Source organism: Phocoena phocoena, chromosome X (genome assembly GCF_963924675.1).
Source record: "Phocoena phocoena chromosome X, mPhoPho1.1, whole genome shotgun sequence".
Taxonomy (NCBI): Eukaryota; Metazoa; Chordata; class Mammalia; order Artiodactyla; family Phocoenidae; genus Phocoena; species Phocoena phocoena.
Genome location: NC_089240.1, coordinates 10,749,942 through 10,774,642, shown reverse-complemented (window position 1 = coordinate 10,774,642; position 24,701 = coordinate 10,749,942). Strand labels below are relative to the sequence as shown.

Below are 24,701 nucleotides of genomic sequence, written 5' to 3'. Positions count from 1 at the left end.
ATCAAACTTACAAGCTTCTGCACAGCAAAGGAAACCATAAAACAAAAGCCAACCCACAGAATGGGAGAAAATATTTGATAACGATGCGACCAACAAGGGCTTAATTTCCAAAATATACACAGAGCTCATATAGTTCAACAACAAAAAAACAAACAACAGAATCAAAAAATTGTCAGAAGACCTACGTAGACATTTCTCCAAAGAAGAAATATAAATGGCCAATAGGCACATGAAAAGACACTCAACATCGCTAATCATTAGAGAAATTCAAATCAAAACTACAATGAGGTACCACCACACCCCAGTCAGAATAGCCATCATTAAAAAATCTACAAATAACAAATGCTGGAGAGGGTGTGGAGAAAAGGGAACCCTCCTACACTGTTGGTGGGAATGTATATTAGTACAGCCATTATGGAAAACAGTATGGAGGTTCCTCAGTAAAGTAAAAATAGAATTACCATATGATCCAGCAATCCCACTCCTGGGCACGTATACAGACAAAACTCTAATCCAAAAAGATATATGCACCCATAAGTTCATAGCAGCACTATTTACAAGAACTAAGACATGGAAACCTAAATGTCCATCAACAGATGGATGGATAAAGAAGATGTGGTACACACACACACACACACACACAATGGAATATCACTCAGCTGTAAAAAAAAAAAAAAAAAAAAAAAAGAACAAAATAATGCCACTTGCAGCAACATGGATGCAACTAGAGAATATCACACCAAGTGAAGTAAGTCGGAAAGAGAAAACAAGTACCATGTGATACCACATGTGGAATCTAAGATGTGTTCAATTGTGTCACATTTACGAAACAGAAAGACTCATGGACAAAGAGAACAGACTTGTGGTTGCCAAGAGGGAGGGAGTTGGGGGAGGGATGGAATGGGAGGTTGGGGTTAGCAGATGTAAGCTATTATATATAGAATGGATAAACAACAAGGTCCTATTGTATAGCACAGGAAACTATATTCAGTATCCTATGATAAACCATAATGGAAAATAATATCAAAAAGAATATATATATACACGTGTAACTGAATCACTCTGCTGTACAGCAGAAATTAACATTGTTAATCAACCATACTTCAATAAATAAAAATAAAAAAAATAGTTTGTGAAAGCATGGTCATAACAGTAATTATTAACATCTACTTGAGAGCTCATGTGTACCAGCTACTGCTTCATACGCCTTCATTCGTAACGCATGTTATTATTTCACAATCCATTATGCACGACCTTGAAATCTAAAAGCTTTGAGAACTGAAAAGGTATTTACAATGTATTAGGGGACAAAGCCTAACCAGACTTGAACTCATGTGGTTGAAAAATCTGACCTGAGCTGATATAAACCCATTTATAATCTTTAATTATTTCACCCAGCATGAATGTTCACACATTTGACTTCAAAATAATGAACGCGTCGCACTACAGGATGCCGCCCCCGAACCCCCAGGGCTGCGGCAAAATCCACTGCATACGGCCTGAGTCTCAGATAGGAGGACATGCGGTCAGGTCACCACTGTGGGCCCAGAACTCTCACGGCTCCCATGCCATGGATGGGGGACTGCGGCTGAATCCCCCAGTTAGCGAGGCATCGAGCCACTGCGCGGGCCTAATGCAAAGCCAGTAAATGTGACCACTCCTCTCCTGCAAAGCCACTTTGATGATGCCACGGGACAGATGCTTGTGATGCCTATGTTCCAGAAGCTTCCAACCTCATTAAACTATTTCTAATGACAGGAGCTTGGTACAGGTTTCAGCTGTGGGCAGTTTGGCAAAGGCAGAATTGTGGAGAGAAAATGAGGAACGGGAAAGAGCAGAAATGAGTAAAGAGACCACAATAAAAGTGGCGTGGGGAGAAGGGGCCAAGGGCCTGAGTGGGAAGAAGGAACTAAAGAAGGCTCAAAATCACGAACACTCAGGAACTTCCACTGAGCTTGGAAGCAGCTAAAGGAAGTGTCTAAGCCTTGAAACACTTGTTATGAAGGAGGAGGGGCAGATGTCACGCATCCACAGGAAGACATAGTAATCAGATGGTAGCAGTGGCCATCTCCCCAGTGTTTCATATGCCCCAGGCACTGTACTGGAGCCAATCACCTTTCCCCTTCGTCCTCCATGGCACAGAAGGTATTATTATCCTCATTACAAAGGGGGCAACTGAGGCCCAAGGAAGTTAAAAGCAACATGTCCAAGGCCAAACAACTAACTTCAAAATTGGGGTACAAAACAAATTTTCTGATTCCAGCGGCAGCCCTCTTTTTGCCAGGGCACTCTGCTTCTCCCACAGGTATATACACCTGTCAAGGAGTATATAAAACCACTGAAGAGTAGACTGCTCTTATTATCAGGGTAGCAAATAAAACAGGAAAACCTAGGTCCAGGAAGAATTTGGGGGCCTCTGCATCACTACCACACCTTTCCTATCTGGGGTATGAGGCTCCCCCAAGCGTGGGGCACCTGTGAAAGCAAGTTACTTCAGCTGATGACCTGGCTGGTATCCGTGAAATGGACAGGGAGTTTGACTTCTAAGATGGCCCATGGCTCTATGGCTTTACCTCTACTATGAGAATTACTAAAAATTCAATGAGTAACAATTATTACATTTCCACAAATGTCAGAAGTTTTACACACACACACACACACACAGGTTAAAAATGTCTCTAACCTATCTGAGTTTGTTTCAGTTGCAATTTTAAATTGGTAACCTGCACAGTTAACCTCTTGACAGAAGCATCGTATTCTAATATCTGGGCCTTCAGCTGGGCAGAGTGCTCAATCTGCAGAGAATTAAAGAAGAAAAAAAAATCAACATAAAACAAATCACAGCTCACTTCAAAGGGAACAATCCTCTCATTGGGCTTATTCTCTCTTTTTCTTTTGCCAATTCTGAGCAGCTTTATACCCGTAACCCACAGGGTCCCTTTAAAATGACGACCGATGACGCAAGTTTCCATTTCTTCTTACACGCACGTCAGAGCAGCTACTCCAGGGCATGGGAAGACACCAGAGAGAGGGCAGCAGTATTTCCAAGTCACAGGGTGAGCATCGAGACACTTCCACTGTGGGCACCATCAGGACTTGGAGAATTTTGTGTGTGAGTTTGCTTGCCTCTGGATTTTGTGACTATTATGAATGTAGAGTCACATGACCACTGGACAGTTCTCTCAGAGGAGAAAGGACACCCGTTAGCACCTTAAGGGATATCTGATGTTAAAATAAATCCCACTCACAGCAGTGTGGCATGTGCCAAGTTCACACGTCTATGCAGTGGACTGGCCTGACCCCTGGGTGCTCAAGGAGAAATACTCACTTCACTTTGTAGTTTTTGTTGCAGAGCTTGTTTCTGGGTTTCAAACTCCTTATGCTCCAAGGTGATAGCATTTTCTGCTTTCTGTAATTCTTTCTGAAAAATCAGCAGTTTAGGAGATGGCTGAGCTATGCCTAAGAAGGTAGAAGAGCCTGGTCGTTACCAACCTGAAGTGTTCTCATTTCGCTTGACATTTTTTTTTTTTTTTCTTTTTTTGCGGTACGCGGGCCTCTCACTGCTGTGGCCTCTCCCGTTGTGGAGCACAGGCTCCGGACGCGCAGGCTCAGTGGCCATGGCTCACGGGCCTAGCTGCTCCACGGCATGTGGGATCTTCCCGGGCGGGGCACGAACCCGTGTCCCCTGCATCAGCAGGCGGACTCTCAACCACGGTGCCACCAGGGAAGCCCTTGACCTTTCTTTTTAAATTTAAGTTTAGTTAATTTACAATGTTGTGCTAGTTCCAAGTGTACAGCAAAGTGACTAAGTTATACATATACATAATATATATTCTTTTTTTTTTTCTTTTTTTGCGGTACGGGGGCCTCTCACTGTTGTGGCCTCTCCCGTTACGGAGCACAGGCTCCGGACACGCAGGCCCAGCGGCCACGGCTCAAGGGCCCAACCGCTCCGCGGCATGTGGGACCCTCCTGGACCGGGTCACGAACCCGCGTCCCCTGCATCAGCAGGCGGACCCTCAACCACTGCGCCACCAGGGAAGCCCTATATATTCTTTTTCAGATTCTTTTCCATTTATAGGCTATCACAAGATATTGAGTATTCTTTCCTGTGGTATACAGTAGGTCCTTATTGTTTACCTATTTTTTTTTAAATTGGGGTACAGCTGCTTTACAATGTTGTATTAGTTTCTGCTGTACAACGAAGTGAGTCAGTTATACATATACCCACTCTTTTTTAGATTTCCTTCCCATTTAGGTCACTACAGAGCACTGAGTTCCCTGTGCTATACACTCAGTTCTCATTAGTTACCTATTTTATACATAGTAGTGTATATATGTCAATCCCAATCTCCCAATTCATCCCACACCCCCTTTCCCCCTTGGTAACCGTAAGTTTGTTTTCTACATCTGTGTCTCTATTTCTGCTTTGCAAATAAGGTCACATCTGTACCACTTTTCTAGATTTCACATAAGCAATATTATATTTGTCTTTCTCTTTCTGACTTCTGTCGCTTGACTTTTAAAAGCAGCCAAAGAAGTTTCAAATTGTTCTTCCTTTTTTTGTATGCATACAATATTGTATTAATTCTATCAAATGGACTACAAGCAATTCTGACTCACAAATTTCAAAACAAAATAATTTAATGCACATAAATGCAAATTTTACTATTCTCACATCCTTCTCCATGTAATACAATTCTTTCAAATCCTCAAATTAACTTGAAAGCCCGCCTCTTCTCCCTACAGAGGCAGATAAGGAGTGCTCTATCAAAACCTGTCAATGACTGCCCTGAGGTCCAATTCGATCTGTGCATCTGTCAGGGGCTCTCAGGGTCCAGACAGAAAACAGACGGCACGCCCAATTCAGGTCATCGGAGAACCCTTCAATACAGACTGACTTAGGCTGGGTCCGTAGCCACAAAGGATGGCATAGTTCCCTAGGCTACTAGCAGAGCCATGCTGATTGTAGCCCTTGGGCCTAGAGGGCTGGGGAGGCAGGAACTCCCAGAACTGGAGAGAGCGAGCTGCTGCAGAATGCTAGAGAGGCCATCCCACAAACACTCGGACCTTGCATGGCTGAAAGGTGCAGGGCCAGCCCAGGGACGCTGTATATGGAGGTGGCAGGAGGGTAAACAACCTTGATCTCTCTCCTCCCTCCCTCCCAGTGCTTGCGGGCACTCGGCACACCTGACCAGCAGTCAGTGGGCAAGGGAAGCCCGGTACCATCTGGAGGGGCAAATTCGGACAGTTTTAAAATGTTTCTTCAGGACTGGCGGGAGAGACAAGATGGTGGAGTAAAAGGACTTCAGCTCACCTCCCCTCATGAAAACACCAAAATCACAACTAATTGCTCAACAACCACTGACAAAAAAGACTTGAACCTTCCAAAAAAGATATTCTATATCCGAAGACCAAGAAGAAGCCACAGTGAGACAGTAGGAAGTTCACTTTTGCATTATGATCAAATCCCATACCTTCCAGGTGGGCGATCCACAAACTGGAAAATAATTCTATCACAGAGGTTCTCCCGTATGAGTGCGTCTGGAGCCCCACATCAGGCTCCCCAGCCTGGGGGCCTGGCATCAGGAGGAGGAGCCCCCAGAGCATTTGGCTTTGAAGGCCAGCAGGGCTCGAGTGCAGGAGCTCCTCAGGACTGAGGAAAACAGACGGCCCTCTTGGAGGCTGCACACAAGGTTTCATGTGCACTGGGACCCAGGACAAAGCACTGACTCCGTAAGAGCCTGGGCCAGATCTACCTGCGGGTACTGTAGGGTCTCTGGCAGAGTGGGGGGTCGGCTGTGGCTCCCCGTGGGGCCCAAAGGAAAACTCTTGGGCGTGAGCTCTCCCGGGGGTGGGGGTGGGGGTGGGGGTGGTGTCTCCATTTTGGCACCAATGATCAGCCCCACCCAACAGCCTGCAGGCTCCAGTCCTGGGATGCCTCAGGCCAAACAATGAACAGGGTAGGAACACAGCCCCACCCATCAGGAGACAGGCTGTCTAAAGTTGTCCTGAGCCAAGAGCCACCTATAAACATACCCCTTGACATGGCCCTGCCCACCAGGGGGACATGACACAGCTCCACCCACCAGTGTGCAGGCACCAGTTCCTCCCACCAGAAAGCCTGCACAAGCCCCTGGACCAACCTCACCCACCAGGGGACAGACACCGGAACCAAGAAGAATTACAATCCTACGGCCTGAGGAATGGAGACCACAAAAACACAGCAAGTGAGACAATACCAGACAGTGGAGAAGTATCTTCCAGACTAAGGAACAAAATAAAACCCCAGAAGAACAGCTAAGTGAAGCGGAGATAGGCAACCTACCTGAAAAAGATTTCAGAGTAATGATAGTAAAGATGATCCAAGACCAAGAAGAAAAACAATGGAGACACAGACCAAGAGGATACAAGAAATGTTTAATAAAGAGTTAGCTGCTTTAATGAACAGAGATGAACAATACAATAACTGAAATGAAAAACACACTAGAAGGAATCAATAGCAGAAGGAATCAATGAGGCAGTAGAACGAGTAAGTGAGCTGGAAAACAAATTGGTGGAAATCACTGCTGAGGAACAGAATAAAGACAGAAGAATGAAAAGAAATGAGGCCAGTCTAAGAGACTTCTAGGACAACATTAAATCCACAACACTGGCATTAAAGGGGTCCCAGAAGGAGAGGAGAGAGAAAGGGGCTGAGAAAATATTTGAAGAGCTAACAGCGGAAAGCTTCCCTAACATGGGAAAGGAAACACTCAAGTCCAGGAGGCACAGAGAGCACCATACAGGATAAACCCAAGGAGGAACACACTGAGACACATATTAATCAAACTGACCAAAAAATTAAGACAAAGATAAAATATTACAAACAACAGAGAAAAGAAACAAATAACATACAAGGGAATTCCCATAAGGTTATCAACTGATTTTTCAGCAGAAACTCTGCAGGCCAGAAGGAAATGGCAAGATATATTTAAAGTGATGAAAGAGAAAAACCTACAACCAAGAATACTCTACCCAGCAAGGCTCTCATTCAGATTCAATGGAGAAATCAAAAGCTTTACAGACAAGCAAAAGCTAAGAGAAATCAGCATCACCAAACCAGCTTTTACAACAAATCCTAAAGGAACTTCTCTAGGCAGAAAAGGCCACAACTAGAATCAAGAAAATTATGAATGGGAAAGCTCATGGGTAAAGGCAAACATAAAACAAAGGTAGGGAATCACCCCCACACAAATATATTATCAAAACCAGCAATCATGGGAAGAGGAGAATACAAATGCAGGATATTGGAAATGCACTGGAAATTAAGAGACCAGCAACTTAAAGCAATCTTGTACATATACAGACTGCTATATCAAAACCTCATGGGAACCACAAACCAAAGATGTACAATAGATACACATACAAAAAAGAAAAAGCAATCCAAACACGACACTAAAGACAGACATCAAGTCACAAGAGAACAAAAGAGGAAGGGAAGAAAAAAGACTTTCAAAAACAAAGCCAAAACAATTAACAAAACATCAGTAAGTACATATCAGTAATTACCTTAAATGTAAATGGATTAAATGCTCCAACCAAAAGATAGACCGGCTGAATGGATACAAACACAAGACCTGTATATATGCTGTCTACAAGAAACCCACTTCAGATCTAGGGACACATACAGACTGAAAGTGAGGGGATGGTAAAATGTATTCCATGCAAATGGAAATCAAAAGAAAGCTGGAGTAGCAATAGTCATATCAGACAATATAGACTGTAAAATAAAGACTATTACAAGAGACAAAAAAGGACAGTACATAATGATCAAGGGATCAATCCAAGAAGAAGATATAACAATTTTAAGTATTTATGCACCCAACACAGGAGCAATATAGAAGGCAAATGCTCACAGCCATAAAAGGAGAAATTGACAGTAACACAATAATAGTGGGGGACTTTAACACCCCACTTTCATCAATGGACGGATCATACAGGCAGAAGATCAATAAGGAAACACAGGCCTTATGTGACACATGAGACCAGATGGACTTAATTGATATTTATAGAACATTCCATCTGAAAGCAGCAGAGTACACATTTTTCTCAAGTGCACATGGAACATTCTCCAGGATAGACCACATGCTTGGTCACAAAGCAAGCCTCAGTAAATTTAAGAAAAGTGAAATCATATCAAGTATCTTCTCCTACCACAACACTATGAGATTAAAAATCGACTACAACAAAACAACGAAAAAACACAAACACATGGAGGCTAAACAATATGTTACTAAACAACCAATGGATCACTGAAGAAATCAAAGAGGAAATCAAAAATTACCTAGAGACAAATGAAAACGAAAACACGACAATCCAAAAGTTATGAGATGCAACAAAAGGAGTTCTAAGAGGGAAGTTTATAGCAATACAATCTTACCTCAAGAAACAAGAAAAATCTCAAACAACCTAAGGTTACACCTAAAGCCACTAGAGAAAGAACAAACAAAACCCAAAGTTAGTAGAAGGAAAGAAATCATAAAGATGAGAGCAGAAATAAATGAAAGACAGATGAAGCAAACAACAGAAAAGATCAATGAAACTAAAGGACGGTTCTTTGAAAAGATAAAGAAAATTGATAAACTTTTAGCCAGACTCATCAAGAAAAAAAGGGAGGGCTCAAATTAATAAAATTAGAAACAAAAAAGAAGTTAAAACTGACACCACAGAAATACAAAGGATCATAAGAGACTACTACAAGCAACTATCTACCAATAAAATGGACAACTAGAATAAATAGACAAATTCTTAGAAAGGTGAAATCTTCCAAGACTGAACCAGGAAGAAACAGAAAGTAAGAACAGACCAATCACAAGTATTGAAATTGAAACTGTGATTAAAAGACTTCCAAGAGCATAACCATCCCAAACTTCAGACAATACTACAAAGCTACAGTAATCAAAACAGCATGGCATTGGCACAAAAACAGACATATGGATCAATGGAACAGAACAGAGAGTCCAAAAATAAACCCACACACCTATGGTCAATTAATCTTCGACAGAGGAGGCAAGAATATACAACGGAAAAAAGACAGACTCTTCAGCAACTGGTATTGGGGAAGTTGGACAGCTGCATGTAAATCAATGAAGTTACAACACAACCTCTCACCATACACAAAAATAAACTCAAAATGGCTTAAAGACTTAAACATAGGCTATGACACCATAAAATGTCTAGAAGACAACAGGGGCAAAACATTCTGACATAAATCATACCAACGTTTTCTTAGGTCAGTCTCCCAAGGCAATAGAAATAAAAGCAAAAATAAGCAAATGGGACCTAATCAAACTTACAAGCTTCTGCACAGCAAAGGAAACTGTAAACAAAACAAAAAGACAACCTACAGAATGGGAGAAAATATTTGCAAATGATGCGACTGTCAAGGGCTTAATTTCCAAAATACACAAACAGCTCACACAGCTCGACAACAAAAGAACAAACAATGGAACTGAAAAATTGGCAGAAGACTGAAGTAGACATTTCTCCAAAAAATAAATACAGGGGGCCAATAGGCACATGAAAAGATGCTCAATATGGCTGACTATTAGAGAAATGCAAATCAAAACCACAATGAGGTACCATCGCACAGTGGTCAGAATGGCCATTATTAAAAAGTCTACAAATGACAAATTGCTGGAGAGGATGTGGAGAAAACGGAACCCTCCTACACTGATGGTGGGAATGTAAGTCGGTGCAGTCACTGTGGGAAACAGTATGGAGGTTTCTCAGAAAACTAAAAATAGAATTACCATATGATCCAGCAATCCCACTCCTGGGCATATATCTGGAGAAAACTCTAATTAAAAAAGATACATGCACCCTTATGTTCATAGCAGCACTATTCACAATAGCCAAGACATGGAAACAACCTAAATATCCATCAAGAGATGAATGGATAAGAGATGATGCGGTACATATATACAACGGACTATTACTCAGCCATGAAAAAGAACGAAATAATGCCATTTGCAACAACACAGATGCAACTAGAGATTATCATACTAAGTGAAGTAAGTCTGAAAGAGAAAAACAAATACCATATGATATCACTTATATGTGCAATATAAAATATGACATGTAAAGCAACTATACTCCAATAAAAATTTTGTTTGTTTTTGCGGTACGCGGGCCTCTCACTGTTGTGGCCTCTCCCGTTGCGGAACACAGGCTCCGGACGTGCAGGCTCCAGACGCGCAGGCTCAGTGGCCATGGCTCACGGGCCCAGCCGCTCCACGGCATGTGGGATCTTCCTGGACTGGGGCACGAACCCATGTCCCCTGCATTGGCAGGCGGACTCTCAACCACTGCGCCACCAGGGAAGCCCAAAAATTAATTTAAAAAAACTAAAATAAAAGGTTAAGTGACTTGAAAGAAGTAAAAAATAAAATAAAATATCACACTTATCTATGAAGGAGGAACACAATCAGGGACATAGAGAATAGACTGGTGGTTGCCAAGGGGGTGGGGGGGGTGGGAGAGTGTAGGAGTGGGACTTTGGGACTAGCAGATGCAAACTGGTATATATAGAATGGATAAACAACAAGATCCTACTGTATAGCACAGGAAACTATATTCAATATCCTGTGATAAACCATAATGGAAAGGAATACTAAAAAGAATGTATATATATCTAGAATTGAGTCACTTTGCTATACAGCAGTAATTAATGCAACATTGTAATTCAACTATACTTCAATAAAAAATAAGACACACACACACAAAAACTAACAACAAACAAAATCCAGGACTAGATGGCTTCACAGGTAAATTCTATGAAACATTTAGAGAAGAGTTAACACACCTATCATTCTGAAACTATTCCAAAAAACTGCAGAAGGAACACTCGCAAACTCATTCCATGAGGCCATCATCACCCTCACACCAAAACCAGACAAGGATACCACAAGAAAAGTACAGGCCAATATCACTGATGAGCATAGATGCAAAAATCCTCAACAAAATACTAGCAAACTGAATCAATCCAACAATACATTAAATGGACCATACACCATGATCAAGTGGGATTTATCCCAGAGTTGCAAGGATTTTTCAGTATCCACAAATCGATCAGTGATGAACAAATACTATATCATCTCAATAGATGCAGAGAAAGCTTTTGACAAAATTCAACACCCATTTATGATAAAAACTCTACAGAAAGTGGGTATAGAGGGAACCTACCTCAACATAATAAAGGCCATCTATGACAAACCCACAGCTAACATCATACTGAACAGTGAAAAGCTGAAAGCATTACCTCTTAAATCAGGAACAAGACAAGGATATGCACTCTCACCACTCTGAAACAACACTGCTGTGGATAGGACTTCCAAAACTATCAGAGAAGAGAAAGATATAAAAGGAATCCAAACTGGAAAAGAAGTAAAACCGTCACTGTTTGCAGATGACATGATACTATACGTAGAAAATCCTTAAGGTGCTACCAGAAAACTTACTAGAGCTCATCCATGAATTCAGTAAAGGTGCACCTTTACTGAAACAATCCCATTTACCATTACATCAAAAAGAATAAAATACCTAGGAATAAACCTACCTAAGGAGGCAAAGGACCTGTACTCTGAAAACTATAAGATGCTGATAAAAGAAACTGAAGATGACATAAACAGATGGAAAGATATACCACGTTTTTGGATTGGAAGAATCAATATTGTCAAAATGACTATACTACCCAAGGAAATCTACAGATTCAATGCAATCCCTATCAAATTACCAATGGCATTTTCCACAGAACTAGAAGAAAAAAAATTTTCATTTGTACAGAAATACAAAAGACCCTGAAGAGCCAAAGCAAACCTGAGCAAGAAAAACGCAACTGAAGGGACTTCCCTGGTGGTGCAGTGGTTAAGAATCTGCCTGCCAATGCAGGGGACACAGGTTCAAGCCCTGCTCCAGGAAAATCCCACATGCCGTGGAGCAACTAAGCCTATGTGCCACAACTACTGAGCCTGCACTCTAGAGCCCACGAGCCACAACTATCGAAGCCTGCGTGCCTAGAGTCCGTGCTCCGCATCAAGAGAAGCCACCACAATGAGAAGCCCATGCACCACAACAAAGAGTAGCCTCTACTCGCCACAATTAGAGAAAGCCCGCTCACTGCAACGAAGACCCGATGCAGCCAAATAAAATAACTTAATTAAATTAAAAAATTTTTAAAAAAAGAAAGAAAAGGAAAAACGGAACTGGAGCAGTCAGACTCCCTGACTTCAGACTATACTACAAAGCTACAATAATCAAAACAGTATGGTACTGGCACAAAAACATAGTTCAATGAACAGGAAAGCCCAGAAATAAACCCACGACCCTATGGTCAATTAATCTACAACAAAGGAACAAGAATATACAACGGAGAAAAGACAGTCTTTTCACCAAGTGGTGCTGGGAAAAGTGGACAGTTACATGTAAACGAATGAGATTAAAACATTCTCTAACACCGTACACAAAAATAAACTCAAAATGGATTGAAGACCTAAATGTAAGGCCAGATATTATAAAACTCTTAGAGAAAAACATAGGCAGAACACTCTGACATAAATTACAGTAGTATCTTTTTGGATCCACCTCCTACAGTAATGAAAATTAAAAAAAAAACAAAAAAAACAAATGGGACCTCATTAAACTTAAAAGGTTTTGCACAGCAAAGGAAACCATAGACAAAATGAAAAGACAACTCACAGAATGGGAGAAAACGTTTGCGAATGAAGCAACCGACAAGGGATTAATCTCCAACATATACAAACAGCTTGTGCAGCTCAAACAACCCAATCAAAAAATGGGAAAAATATTTAAATAGACACTTCTCCAAAGACATACAGACGGCCAACAGGCACATGAAAAGATGCTCAACTTTAGTAGTTTTTAGAGAAATGCAAATCAAAACTACAATGAGATATCACCTCATACCAGTCATAATGGCCATCATCAAAATGTCTATAAACAGGGCTTCCCTGGTGGCGCGGTGGTTAAGAATCCGCCTGCCAATGCGGGGGACACGGGTTCGAGCCCTGGTCCGGGAAGAGCCCACATGCTGCGGAGCAACTAAGCCCATGCGCCACAACTACTGAGCCTGTGCTCTAGAACCCACGAGCCACAACTACTGAAGCCTGCACACCTAGAGGCCATGATCCACAACAAGAGAAGCCACTGCAATGGGAAGCCTGTGCACCACAATGAAGAGGAGCCCCCGCTCTCTGCAACTAGAGAAAGCCCACGTGGAGCAACAAAGACCTAACTCAGCCCAAAATAAAACAAATAATAAGTTTAAGAAAAAAAAAGAAAAAATTCCTTTAAAAAAACTGTCTATAAACAATCAATGCTAGAGAGTGTGTGGAGAAAAGGGAACCCGCCTACACTGTTGGTGGGAATGTAAATTGGTTCAACCACTATGGAGAACAGTGTGGAGGTTCCTTCAAAAACTAAAAACAGAACTACCATATGATCCAGCAACCACACTCCTGGGCATACATCCAGAGAAAACCATAATTCGAAAATATATATGCACCTCAGTGTTCACTGCAGCACTGTTTACAATAGCCAAGACATGGAAGTGACTGAAATGTCCATCAACAGAGGAATGGATAAAGAAGATGTGTTACATAAATACAATGAAATATTACTCAGACATAAAAAGAACAAAATAATGCCATTTGCAACAACATGGATGCAACTAGGGAATATCATAACTAAGTGGAATAAGTCAGACAGAAAAAGACAAATATCTTATGATGTCACTTATATGTGGAATCTAAAATAAACGATACAAATGAACTTATTTACAAAACAGAAACAGACTCACAGAGTTCGAAAACAAACTTATCAAAGGGGAAAGGCGGGGGGAGGGATAAAATTAGGAGTTTGGGATTAACATACGCACACTACCATATGTAAAATAGATAATCAACAAGGACACACTGTATAGCATAGGGAACTCTGCTCAATGATCTGTAATAACCTATACGGGAAAAAAATCTGAAAAAGAATGGATATGTGTATACATATAACTGAATCCCTTTGCTGTATACCTGAAACTAACAAAACACTGTAAATCAAATACACATTGTAAATCAACTATATTCTAATAAAAAATAAACATTAAATTTTTAAAAAATGTTTCTTCTTATGCTACAAATTATGGAATAGCAAGCAAAAAGAAAGAAATTCCAATCTGAGAATCTTAACTTTATAAAATCTTCCCAATTGAAGCCTCCCTTAGAGGAGTTTCCTAATATGAACGTAACACGAATTACAAACACAGGCAAATCAGAAAAAAAAAAAGACTTACGGTTTAGGAGATTCAAGTTTTCACTTTTCATGTCTTCCAGTTGTTGTTTAAGTAGTTTATTTTGTGCCTCAAGCTCCAGTTTCCCTTCTTTCAGTAGTGAATAGTCGCTCATCTCTTTAACCTTCTTGCTCAGCATGTGGTTTTGCTTTGTTAATGCCAAACACTGAGCTTTGACGGACTCCAACTGAAGCTGGAATTGGAAAAGGAAAACTTGTACTTGAAGAGTGACTTTACAGGACTGCACAGGTAAATGCTGGTGGGCTGCTCTCAGCTGGGCAGCATAATTTAATTACGGTCACTTGACTGAAGTGTCATTTTCTTCAACAAGACAACCCTAACTACAACTTCTGCCCTGGAGCTGGGGATGGGGCAAGTTCATCCAACTCGATTTATGCAGAACCCTGTCCTACAAAGCAAGTCTTTTGGATTATCACCCCATTTTCCAGATGCCACTAAGGACCAAAAAGCCTTCACAGAGTTAATAATATGTCTATTTTTTAATATGAAAAGGTAAGACCGATACCAATAACATGCTGTGAGGTGCTTTCTTTTTCTTAGTCTAATATATCTCATGTTTGGAGACCGGAGCCTATAAAGTTCTCAAACAAGTCATCACAGTTGCAAAAATAAATTTTATATACAGAACATATTTTAAGTTCCTGAAGTTCCAGTCCTGTCCTTTGGATAGCAAGCACACAAATGGACAGAAAAAAAGTAACAGTATCATGTGAAAAATGCCTCTCATTTTGCTTTAATCTGTGAGATCCTGATGTAGTGATAAGAATTTTCACCTGCTGCTGAGGCGAAGGGAGAAGAGGCTGAGTAGATAATAGTATACACCAGCCACCTGCGATGGGCCAGGCACAGTAAACCAGCTCACTGAAGTCCCTCAACAACCATGGGATGTGGGCAATACCCCAGAGTTTTCGGAGAAACGATCTGAGGTCACAGATCTTGCCCAGAGGCGCACAAGCAGTGAGGGAGACACAAAGGATTCAAGGACGACTCTGGGCCCCAAACGACATGCTCTTTCTATGCTTCTCTAGGAGACTAGGATTGAAATAAGGAACTACTGAATTAAGTTCAACCGTCACCCTCTGAGTCATATAATAAACAGTCCAAACATACCAAGAGGATAACTCGAGATAAATTATGTATGACTGAAGCTAAAATTTCCTGTATTGTCTAATAACTATTTCAAAAAAACCAATAGGCTTAACAATTACCTCAAGTTCTTTCACACGATTTACAGAACGATCCAGTTCTTCCTTTTTAAAATTAAGAGTTGCAAACTCCTCTTGGAAATGCATAGCTTTTTCTGAAAGACAGAGCCAACCAACTAAACATCATTAAGTTTTCCCAGTGAATACAAAACTCATTTAATCATTTATAGCCAGTATGTCAGATCTAATGACCATTATTTCATCATCTAAAATAGCAGAGGGAATTCCCTGGCAGCCCAGAGGTCAGGACTCCACGTTTTTACTGCCGAGGGTGTGGGTTTGATCCTTGGTTGGGGAAGTAAGATCCAGCAAGCTGCGTTGCATGGTAACACACACACACACACACACACACACACACACACACACACACACACACACACGTAAAATAGCAGATACTTGGGTCAAAAAAAAAAGAAAACATCAGCGAGTGAGTAAGTAAGCCCCATTACTCAATAGGTGATGGGAAGTTGGTTGTAATGGTCATACATGTGGTGAACTTCCTGCTACACAAGTCACCAGTTACACCACCTGCACAGAGTGCGGGGCCCTCATGCCGACGGCTCTGAACTTCCTTAAGACAAAGACTACTCTGTAAGACTGCAGTTATTTGTAGTTATTATTTTGTCATTTTCACTTCATCTAACACAAGACTCTATAGATATATCATCAAAAAAATCACATGCTGGGCTTCCCTGGTGGCGCAGTGGTTGAGAGTCCGCCTGCCGATGCAGGGGACACGGGTTTGTGCCCTGGTCTGGGAAGAACCCACATGCCGCGGAGCGGCTGGGCCCGTGAGCCATGGCCACTGAGCCTGCGCATCCGGAGCCTGTGCTCCGCAATGGGGGAGGCCACAACAGTGAGAGGCCCACGTTCCACAAAAAAAAAAAAAAAAAAAAATCACATGCTGACTACAGGACGGTACTAATTCCTCAAGAGGTATTAGTCTCAGCAAGATAGCTGCAAAGCAGCAGCCATACACACTGGGTGACCTTCTGATGGCTATAAAGCACCCAGCCCTGGTTCACTCCCAAGAATCCATTTGAAATGCCCACCAAAAGTCCTTGTTACAGGTTGGTTCCTAGAAATATACTGAAATGTAAAATGTCTGAAAGATCGAAAAATTACCCAACTTTCCTAGTCTTGGGGTAATACATATAAGAGTTTAGGAGGTTATATGTCAAGTTTAAATATCATGAAGCATAAATATATATTAGAAGTAATAGAAATAAGAAACCAGGTCACAGAGGACAGAGAAGTTAAAATTTTCCCGAAGTAAAAAATGAAATCTCTCATGGCTTAGAGTAATATTAACCGAGGGCAATAAGCTGCTGCCGCCTTCCTGCCATCACAGATTTATTCATCAAAATATACTGAAATAAAATTGAATAAAATTCTACCGATAAATTACAGATCTTTGAGAATATACAAAAGGTTAAACATGAAGGTTTGCAAAAACACAGTGAAAGACGGTGATTATTTTTTTCATTTTGTAAAATTAAACGGACAAAAAATGTGTCAGTTTATAGCAACAATGAAGTGGAAGGTACATATTTTTTGGATTACAGAACAGACCCAACTTAGGAAGCTGATAACCTGCATCGAAACTGAGCAGTACAGCTTTTTTTCCCCCCAAGGGTCACCTTTATTCTTCCTCTTATCTTCAATCAATTTATTAGTTCTAGCGATGCAGTCCTCCTTCAGTTCAAGTTGATACCTGAGAAATAGAAGGATGGAAAATTAGTTCCTGGTCACCTTCCTAAACAGACTGCTATCAGTACCTGAGCTTATCTATGGTACCAGGGCACCGAAGGGCACTGAACAGGACAATGCATGAACTTCAAGGTCACTCAGTACTAAGGCCAGGGATCCGAATCCTGGCTATAAAAGGTCCAGTAAAATCTTGCTGCAATCCTGTAAACTCAAGCACAAAATGAAGGGTCGTGTTATTGAGGTTACAGAGGGCACTGTTTCTCAGTTGGTGTCCACTGACGCAAGAAAGTAAATTTAGTTACTTTTACACTGTACACAACAGACTTTAAATCCCAAAGGATAACAAGCCAGTCGCTTCCAATCCACCTATCCTGCCTCCCCACCCCCAAGCAGGATAAGAACTTTCCCACTCAGGAACTGAGCATAGTACTGAGAGCCACTGCCAACAGAATTATATATGGATTGGCGATACCGAAAGGCAAGTTTTCATGGAATTTTACTATCTCCACCAGCTATTACCAGCTGACTTTCTGGTTCAGAGATGAGAGAAAGGAAAGAAGCACTCCTGTGGTGAATATCCTCCGAAACCCAACAATTGCCAAAGTCATACTGAGGACACCCACAGCCAGACAAAGACATCAATACCTAACAGTTCCCTACTCCATGGCTAGGTCAAGCTAACATACACACTCTTATTCATTTATTCCTGGAAGTTTAACAACTACAGATTCTTCAGAGCTTACTGCTGTATTAGAGGAGTGGACGTAAAATATGAGGATAAAATCTATATCATGTCAAAACTGATACACGGAGAAGTGCTATATTTTTTATTAGAATTATTTTAAAGAGAAACCTCAAAAAACCTTTGAAGGTACTACATGATGGACTATCAATGCCAAATTATGGACAAAGCAGTAGAGAGGCCGCTGATTAAGAAATACCCAGAGCTGCTGAGCACTGGAGAGAAAAGTTACCATATATGGGCTTAATGGCTCTGCACTAAGATACTATTCACCAGAACACAGCAAAACTCAGACTAGAGCAAAGCCATAGTATCAGAGTTGTCCTTATTTTCCTTTTCCTATATCATTTTTTGCTTTATATAGTTAATTCTAGTTTCTTTCGATTCCGGCTTTGCAGAATCTTGAAGGAATACAGATCGACAAATACTTTAACCAATAAGCAGAATAATTCATAAATCATTAGACATCCCCATCTTAATGGCAGCATGAGTGGGGTAGAGGAAAAGATAAAAGTGACGATAATTCCCATTTTATAGCTTTTCAGCAAGTTACAAGGTGCCCTAAGAAATTCAAGCAAATCACAGGCCCTCAATAAATACCAGAGGAGAGACAAGAGTGAACAGAGGATGCTATTCTCTGTACTGTATCTTTTTAAAACCATCTTAACTCAAATAACTCATGGGAAAGGCTTGACTGCCAATGAAAACACGTATTTTTTTAAATACTGGATTTTGCCATAAAATATTAGTCTTATCTACTTCATTAGTGTTGCTGTGTTTCCATCAACTTAATTCAAACATGATACTTTTTTTAAAGACGCCAAACAATTACTTTAGAAGTTCGTTCTTGAGCTTTTGGTCATAGGCCTCCTCAATACGCTTTATATTCAGCTCCCGCCTCCTAAGCCCGTCAGTCATGCTTCTGTTTTTTTCTTCTTGTAGCCTCTGGGCCCTGAAATTAGCAAAAATAGATAAGGCAAATCAGCAAACTTTAATACTTGAAGAATTTAGGGGGAAAAGATACCATGTATTTCTAGCTCCACAGACTCAACTGTTCTGTGCCTGTCACGGCTGTGGGGAGTAAATGCGAACGAAGAGCCAGAAGTCTCCCACCTCTTTTATAATGAGCTGACCTAGTGACGATGGATCTGAACTAGCAAATGGAGCTCTACGGTGGCATCTGGCTGGCGGGAGTGGGAAAGTGCCAAAACCAAAGTGGTTTCTCACAGGAGATGGTTCTGACTTAAAAAAAAAAAAGGTCGTAAGTGGAAAGTAGCCATAATCAATTCAGGGGTGAAAGAATGATGCTTTTTGTTACAAAGCTACAAACCAAACTTCAGCTAGTGCACTTAAGTGCTTGTTTTTTCTATAATAGTGTTTCTAACTGTAAGATTTAATTGACTAGCCCATAGCTATTAAAGACAGAAGATTCGTTCTGGCATTTCACAGGCTACTAATTCAATACGGAAAAGTAAATACTGAAAAGAGAGCAAAAGATCGATGGATCAGTCAGAAAGTCCCAACACCGAAGAAAGGAATGATCTTCCTGGTGAGACCTGAAATCAAGCACAAGATCAATTCCAGAGCCGAGGAACTGGGTTCACAGGGACTTAGATCAAGCCATAATGAGAAGTGCTAGGGAACCCAGACTATTCCAAGCAAAGGATAAAAGCTCTGTGTGTTTGCTCCCTCTGCTGGTTAATCTGTCCACAAAGGAGCAGTAGACCAGTACATTTATTTACCTTATATACTATGCTTAGAAGGGAGGAGGAGGAGGGGAAGCCAAGGTAAATAAGTGATTACATAATCATGAACTATCTCTACCCAAATTGTGTTCCTTCTCTCTCTTATGATCAATTTACCTCTTCGGTGTTGCCAGAAAGAGAGTAAGGTTGGCAGAGAGAAGAAATCAAACAAACCGAGCTTATATAAATGAGAAAACAACATCAATGAAGATGAAGACAAATCCTTTAATGAAAGAAGGTTCCTGGATCTGTGAGTGCCAATTAATGGCACATACCAAATGGGAAAGAAGGCTTACTCCATAAACTATAAAACTGCTGAGCTTGCTATGAATCCCAGGTAAGAAGTGAAGAATGAAACGTTGGTGAGCACTTGGAAAAAGCAACACACACATCACAAGAAATACTTTCACCTAGTACAAGTCAACTCAGAGCCACCGTGTTTCCCTTTTTCGCCAGCAGAGCAGGTCAGTGTGGCAGGTCTGACTCTCTGGAATTCAGTTACTACACGCACATGAAACTGAGATCTGAATGGTTGAACATAAATGCGAAACGTATGATCTGTTAAAGCGTTATTCGCTTCTGCATATCATTTGTCTGGTCTCACTGAAGCCTGACGATGGTGTCTCCTTCTGCTTTCATCCCAGTGTCTAGTATTTCAAAAGTGAAACCCTCGTCCCTGTTTCTCTTAACTTGTGCCTTTTGAAAGTTAGGTGCTATCACCTTTACAACCAAGAACTCTATTTTACAGCTAATATTAGACTATGTAGACATTTTAGTAGTTCTTTTTTGCATTTCATTCATTCTGAATGTCCAAAATGAACACACATTACTTACAATTCAAAAGCTTCAATTCTTTGCTTCAGCTCAGCTTCTCTGTCTCTCAGAAAATCCATATCTTTTAGGAGAAGCTGCCTTTGAGTATAAATTTCTTTTGTTTCATTCTGTAGAGGAAAGTAGTAATTTTTAGCAAGCAAGCTAAAGAAAACAAAAGAGATTTGAACTAATACCCTGCTTCCTAAATTCCAGAAAGCAAAGTACGGACACTTAGAGGAACAATTTCACTTTCAAGAGGTTCCAATGCGAGGTATATGTTTTGCCTTTTTTTCCACAAAAATTTACTTCCTCCTCCTGTTAAGGAGGGCTGTTAAGCCACATTACCCTATATTCCTAACATCCCTTGTCGTTATTTTATTACATAATTAACATCTCTCAGACACTTACAAAATTTCACTAAGTTCTTCAGCAAGAAAAAAATGAAACAAATGTGTATTCAGCAATAAAACTTAAAAGAATCCCCATAGTTCCATCGCTGTCTGAAAGTTTCAATTCAGAGGTCATTCTGGCTCAGTCAGCAAGCTTGCCTGATGTCCTGAATGAATGGCCACACTTCCATGTATGTGTTCCCTCAGCAAGGGTTTCCTGAACACCTGTCACATGTCCAAGGGCACACTGGGAGCTGGATACACAATGATGGACAGATATAGGACCGTCCCCAACCTTTAAAAGACTCACAGTTTAGTCAGGGAGAGAGAGACAAACCAACGGTCACACTACGGTGTGATGATTTCACAACCAAAGTACATCAACACTCGACAGCACGAACAAAGCCCAAAGGACTCCATCAGTGGGGGTCAGGAAAGGCGTCACGAGAACGTGACATTCCGGCTGGACTTTGAAGGACTGGATGGTTTTATCAGGCGGAGAAGGGGAGGGGCATTCCAGGTGGTGGAATAAAGCCACGGTGCTCTTCACAAGGATGGCAACCTTCTCTAGTGCCTTCGGAGAATCAGGTGACTAAACGAGGGTTCGAGTCTGTTAACTGGTTGATCTGATCTAGTCAGTCATCTATCTCTTAATTTTACTGACGTATAGTTGATTTACAATGCTGTGTTAATTTCGCTGTACAGCAAAGTGACTCAGTCATACAAATACATATTCTTTTTCATATTCTTTTCCATTATGCTTTATCACAGGGATAATGAATACAGTTCCCTGTGCTCTAGAGCAGGACCTTGTTTATCCATTCTGTATGTAACAGTTTGCCTCTGCTAATCCCAAACTCCTACTCCATCCCCCCTCCCCCATCCCCCTCAGGGACCACCAATCTATTCTCTATGTCCCTGATTTTGTTTCTGTTTCATAGATAGGTTCATTTGTGTCATATTTTAGATTCCTCATATGAGTGATATCATACGCTATTTGTCTTTCTTTCTTAGTCAATCACCTATCTTGAAGATGACGCTGTTAGTATAAACATAATCCAAGCTTCTCAAACACCTGTGCCTCCAACATTTATTTTATAGCTAAGCAAGCCCAATTCCCAGAACTGCTATATAAAACTTGTAGAGGGGGTACAATTACCATTAAATAACTGGGTCTTATTGAGAAGCTCTAAGCAAGGGTGGACGCTGGGAGGAAGCCTGCTACTTTTAACAGAACTTCCTGATAGAAGCTCCCGCTGTCCATAGGAAACAAGGCCTCAGATCCAGCCTGGTCTAAGACATGCCCTTGGCAAAGGAACCTGTTTTTCCCAAAGCAATGGATCCAATCCCTCCCGACACGCCCTCCCGCCACTTGGCAACCTCTCCACCTCCCGTCCAGCCACCTTCCTGGGGGACAAGATCAAACGGCCACATGGATGACCCCGGCAGCCCTGGACGCCTCCACTCCGGGGACCTCACCTCTGCCCCCATGGCAGCACGCTGTGCTTTGTTTCCAGTCTTGACCTGAAACCTCCACCTGCAACTCTGTCCTCTTGGCCCGTCCTTCTTCTTCCACCCATAGGAATCCTCAGACCTGCTTCTCGATGTCTTCCAGACGGCCCCGTCACCCTCCCTGCTGCCCTATATTAGCCTCCTCTTGGGCTGCCTTCCTCACCCCACCCAACCCCATGTCTTCCACGAAATGGGCTGTCTTTCCAAAGCCAAAGAAATTCGGTGCTCTCAAGCTCCTCTCCCCAAGCACCTCTATCCTTCCGCCCTCACCAACACTACACATCGTCCTGAGAGCTGCACCAGAGCCATTGCCTGTAAGCACTGGATTTGGTCTACTGCCATTCCAGGCTGCCCACCTCGGCTGGGGCCTCAACATAGCTCAGGCAGCCCCATCTGCTTCCCAGGGCTGCTCTTCCTTTACCGCAAGCAGCCATTCCACACCTCTGATCCTCTCCCCCAGGCTGCTACCGAAGCCTCAAATCTGCCGCCTCTCTGGTATGAGTTTCTCCCACTGCCAGCTTGGATGGTCCCGTCCCCGGTCCTTTCCCTCCAGCCATCTCAGAGGAAGGGTGTCTGCACATCCTTTCCAAGCCCCATGCTTCTACTTGCGTTCTTGACCCCAGTCCCTACTTGGGAAACGGCCCGGAAATAGCCACCCGGTAAATGATTTTAGAATATTACCTCCTGGTGCTTTTGAATTCTCTTAAGGATCATCTTTTGCTGAGAAATCAGGGCTTCAGATTTTGCTTGACAAGCTCTCTCAAATTCATTCCGCAACTCAGCTAATTCCTTCTCACACTTTCTTTTCTCTTCCGTTTTAATTTTCGCTATTTCAGTATCTTTAAAATACTTCAACTGCCAATTGATGACAAATAATTGTAAATGTCAATAACTATACTAAAGAAACAGTAACATTCTCTCTTCACTGTTAGGTTTAACGTTAATGCTGTCTAGATATATTTAGTTTTAATTCGTCTTTATGTTTCATCTCATTCACTGTACTTATAGGGTGCGTTCAAAAGTCATAAAGAAATGACATCATCTGGAAAGAGAAATAACATGCACAACAGTATAGTATCACATTCATTAGTAAAGATTCTAGTTATTTCCCCATATACCTAAGATGAAGACATTAAAAGACAAGCAAAAACATCACTCTTGGTTATAACAAGATAAATCTTACCTTTTGACTCATTTCTGCCCGTAGCTGTTGTTCAATTTCTCTCTTATATTCGTTTAACTTGATTTCTAAAGATTCTAACTTTGGATGCTGAGGGTAAGCACCTGCAAACTCATCGTCAATAAGCTGAAGCTTCTCAGCTATCAAAAAACAACACAGGAAAGGTTAGAGAAACGTGGGCAGGTGAGCAAGAGGCCAGAGCTCTGTTCAAACACAAAGAGTGTACTTAAGGGAAAGTGTAAGGATGTCTGCAATTTACTTGGTAATGCATCCAAAAAGTGAGAGCTTAATGGATGGACAGGTAAGTGATCAAGCAAGTATAATGCAAATTTCATGGCAGACTTGAGGTATACAAGTGTGTGCTGTAAAACTGTGTCAACTTTTCTGAATGTCTGAGAATCCTCATCATAAAATGTCAGGGGAAAAGAAAAAAAGTACAGTTCAAGTCAGAAAACACGGGCATCTCTTTCTAGTGTCTAAATGCCATTGGAGAGAGCTCTTCATTGGACTTTGGTTAAAGCTGACTCACTTTCAAAACACTGACCTTAAGATGAATCAAAGATCATGTGTTTCAACTCCTCCTCTCCACAGAAGAGGAAACAGACGCCCATACAGTTGAAGTGACGTCCAGAGGGCTAAGCAACTCTATAATGGCATCAGCGGGGCTAAAGCCAGGTCTATGATTGCCTCGCATTCTGGCACTCTTTCCAGCAGACCTGCAGTCCTCAAACCAACTGTGGATTTGAAACCAACCACGTAGCACACTGCAAACCTGGCCCTCGCATACAATCTCAATCATGTGTAACACCAATACCACCAAAAAGCAGGCATAGGAAGAAAAGGCTGGCAGAAGCAGATTAAAATATTGGCGGTATGTCTCTTGTCGGCAAAAATTTCCATCTACTTTTCTGGATTTTCCAAATGCTCTGGACTGTCCAATGCAGGTCGCTAGCCACACTTCGCCATACTGAGTACATGGAATGTGACCAGTTCAAAATGAGATGTACTCTAAGTGTAAAAGACACACCAGATATCAAGGACCG

General features: G+C 41.5%; 1 protein-coding gene across 2 annotated transcripts in view; it reads right to left on the bottom strand.

Annotated features, from left to right (window-relative positions):
- The window catches only part of OFD1 (OFD1 centriole and centriolar satellite protein), a 63,282-nt gene that overhangs the window by 23,167 nt on the left and 15,414 nt on the right, over positions 1–24,701 (bottom strand). Inside the window, exons 6-14 of one of the 2 annotated variants that reach the window (XM_065900643.1) lie at positions 23,662–23,798; positions 23,160–23,333; positions 20,599–20,705; positions 18,852–18,971; positions 17,208–17,281; positions 15,571–15,662; positions 14,345–14,534; positions 3,329–3,459; positions 2,684–2,795 (exon numbers count right to left, since the gene is read on the bottom strand). In XM_065900643.1, coding sequence (XP_065756715.1) covers positions 2,684–2,795; positions 3,329–3,459; positions 14,345–14,534; positions 15,571–15,662; positions 17,208–17,281; positions 18,852–18,971; positions 20,599–20,705; positions 23,160–23,333; positions 23,662–23,798 — 1,137 coding nt within the window. The remainder of the gene's footprint in view (positions 1–2,683; positions 2,796–3,328; positions 3,460–14,344; positions 14,535–15,570; positions 15,663–17,207; positions 17,282–18,851; positions 18,972–20,598; positions 20,706–23,159; positions 23,334–23,661; positions 23,799–24,701) is intronic. The other variant, XM_065900644.1, reaches the window with a different exon arrangement.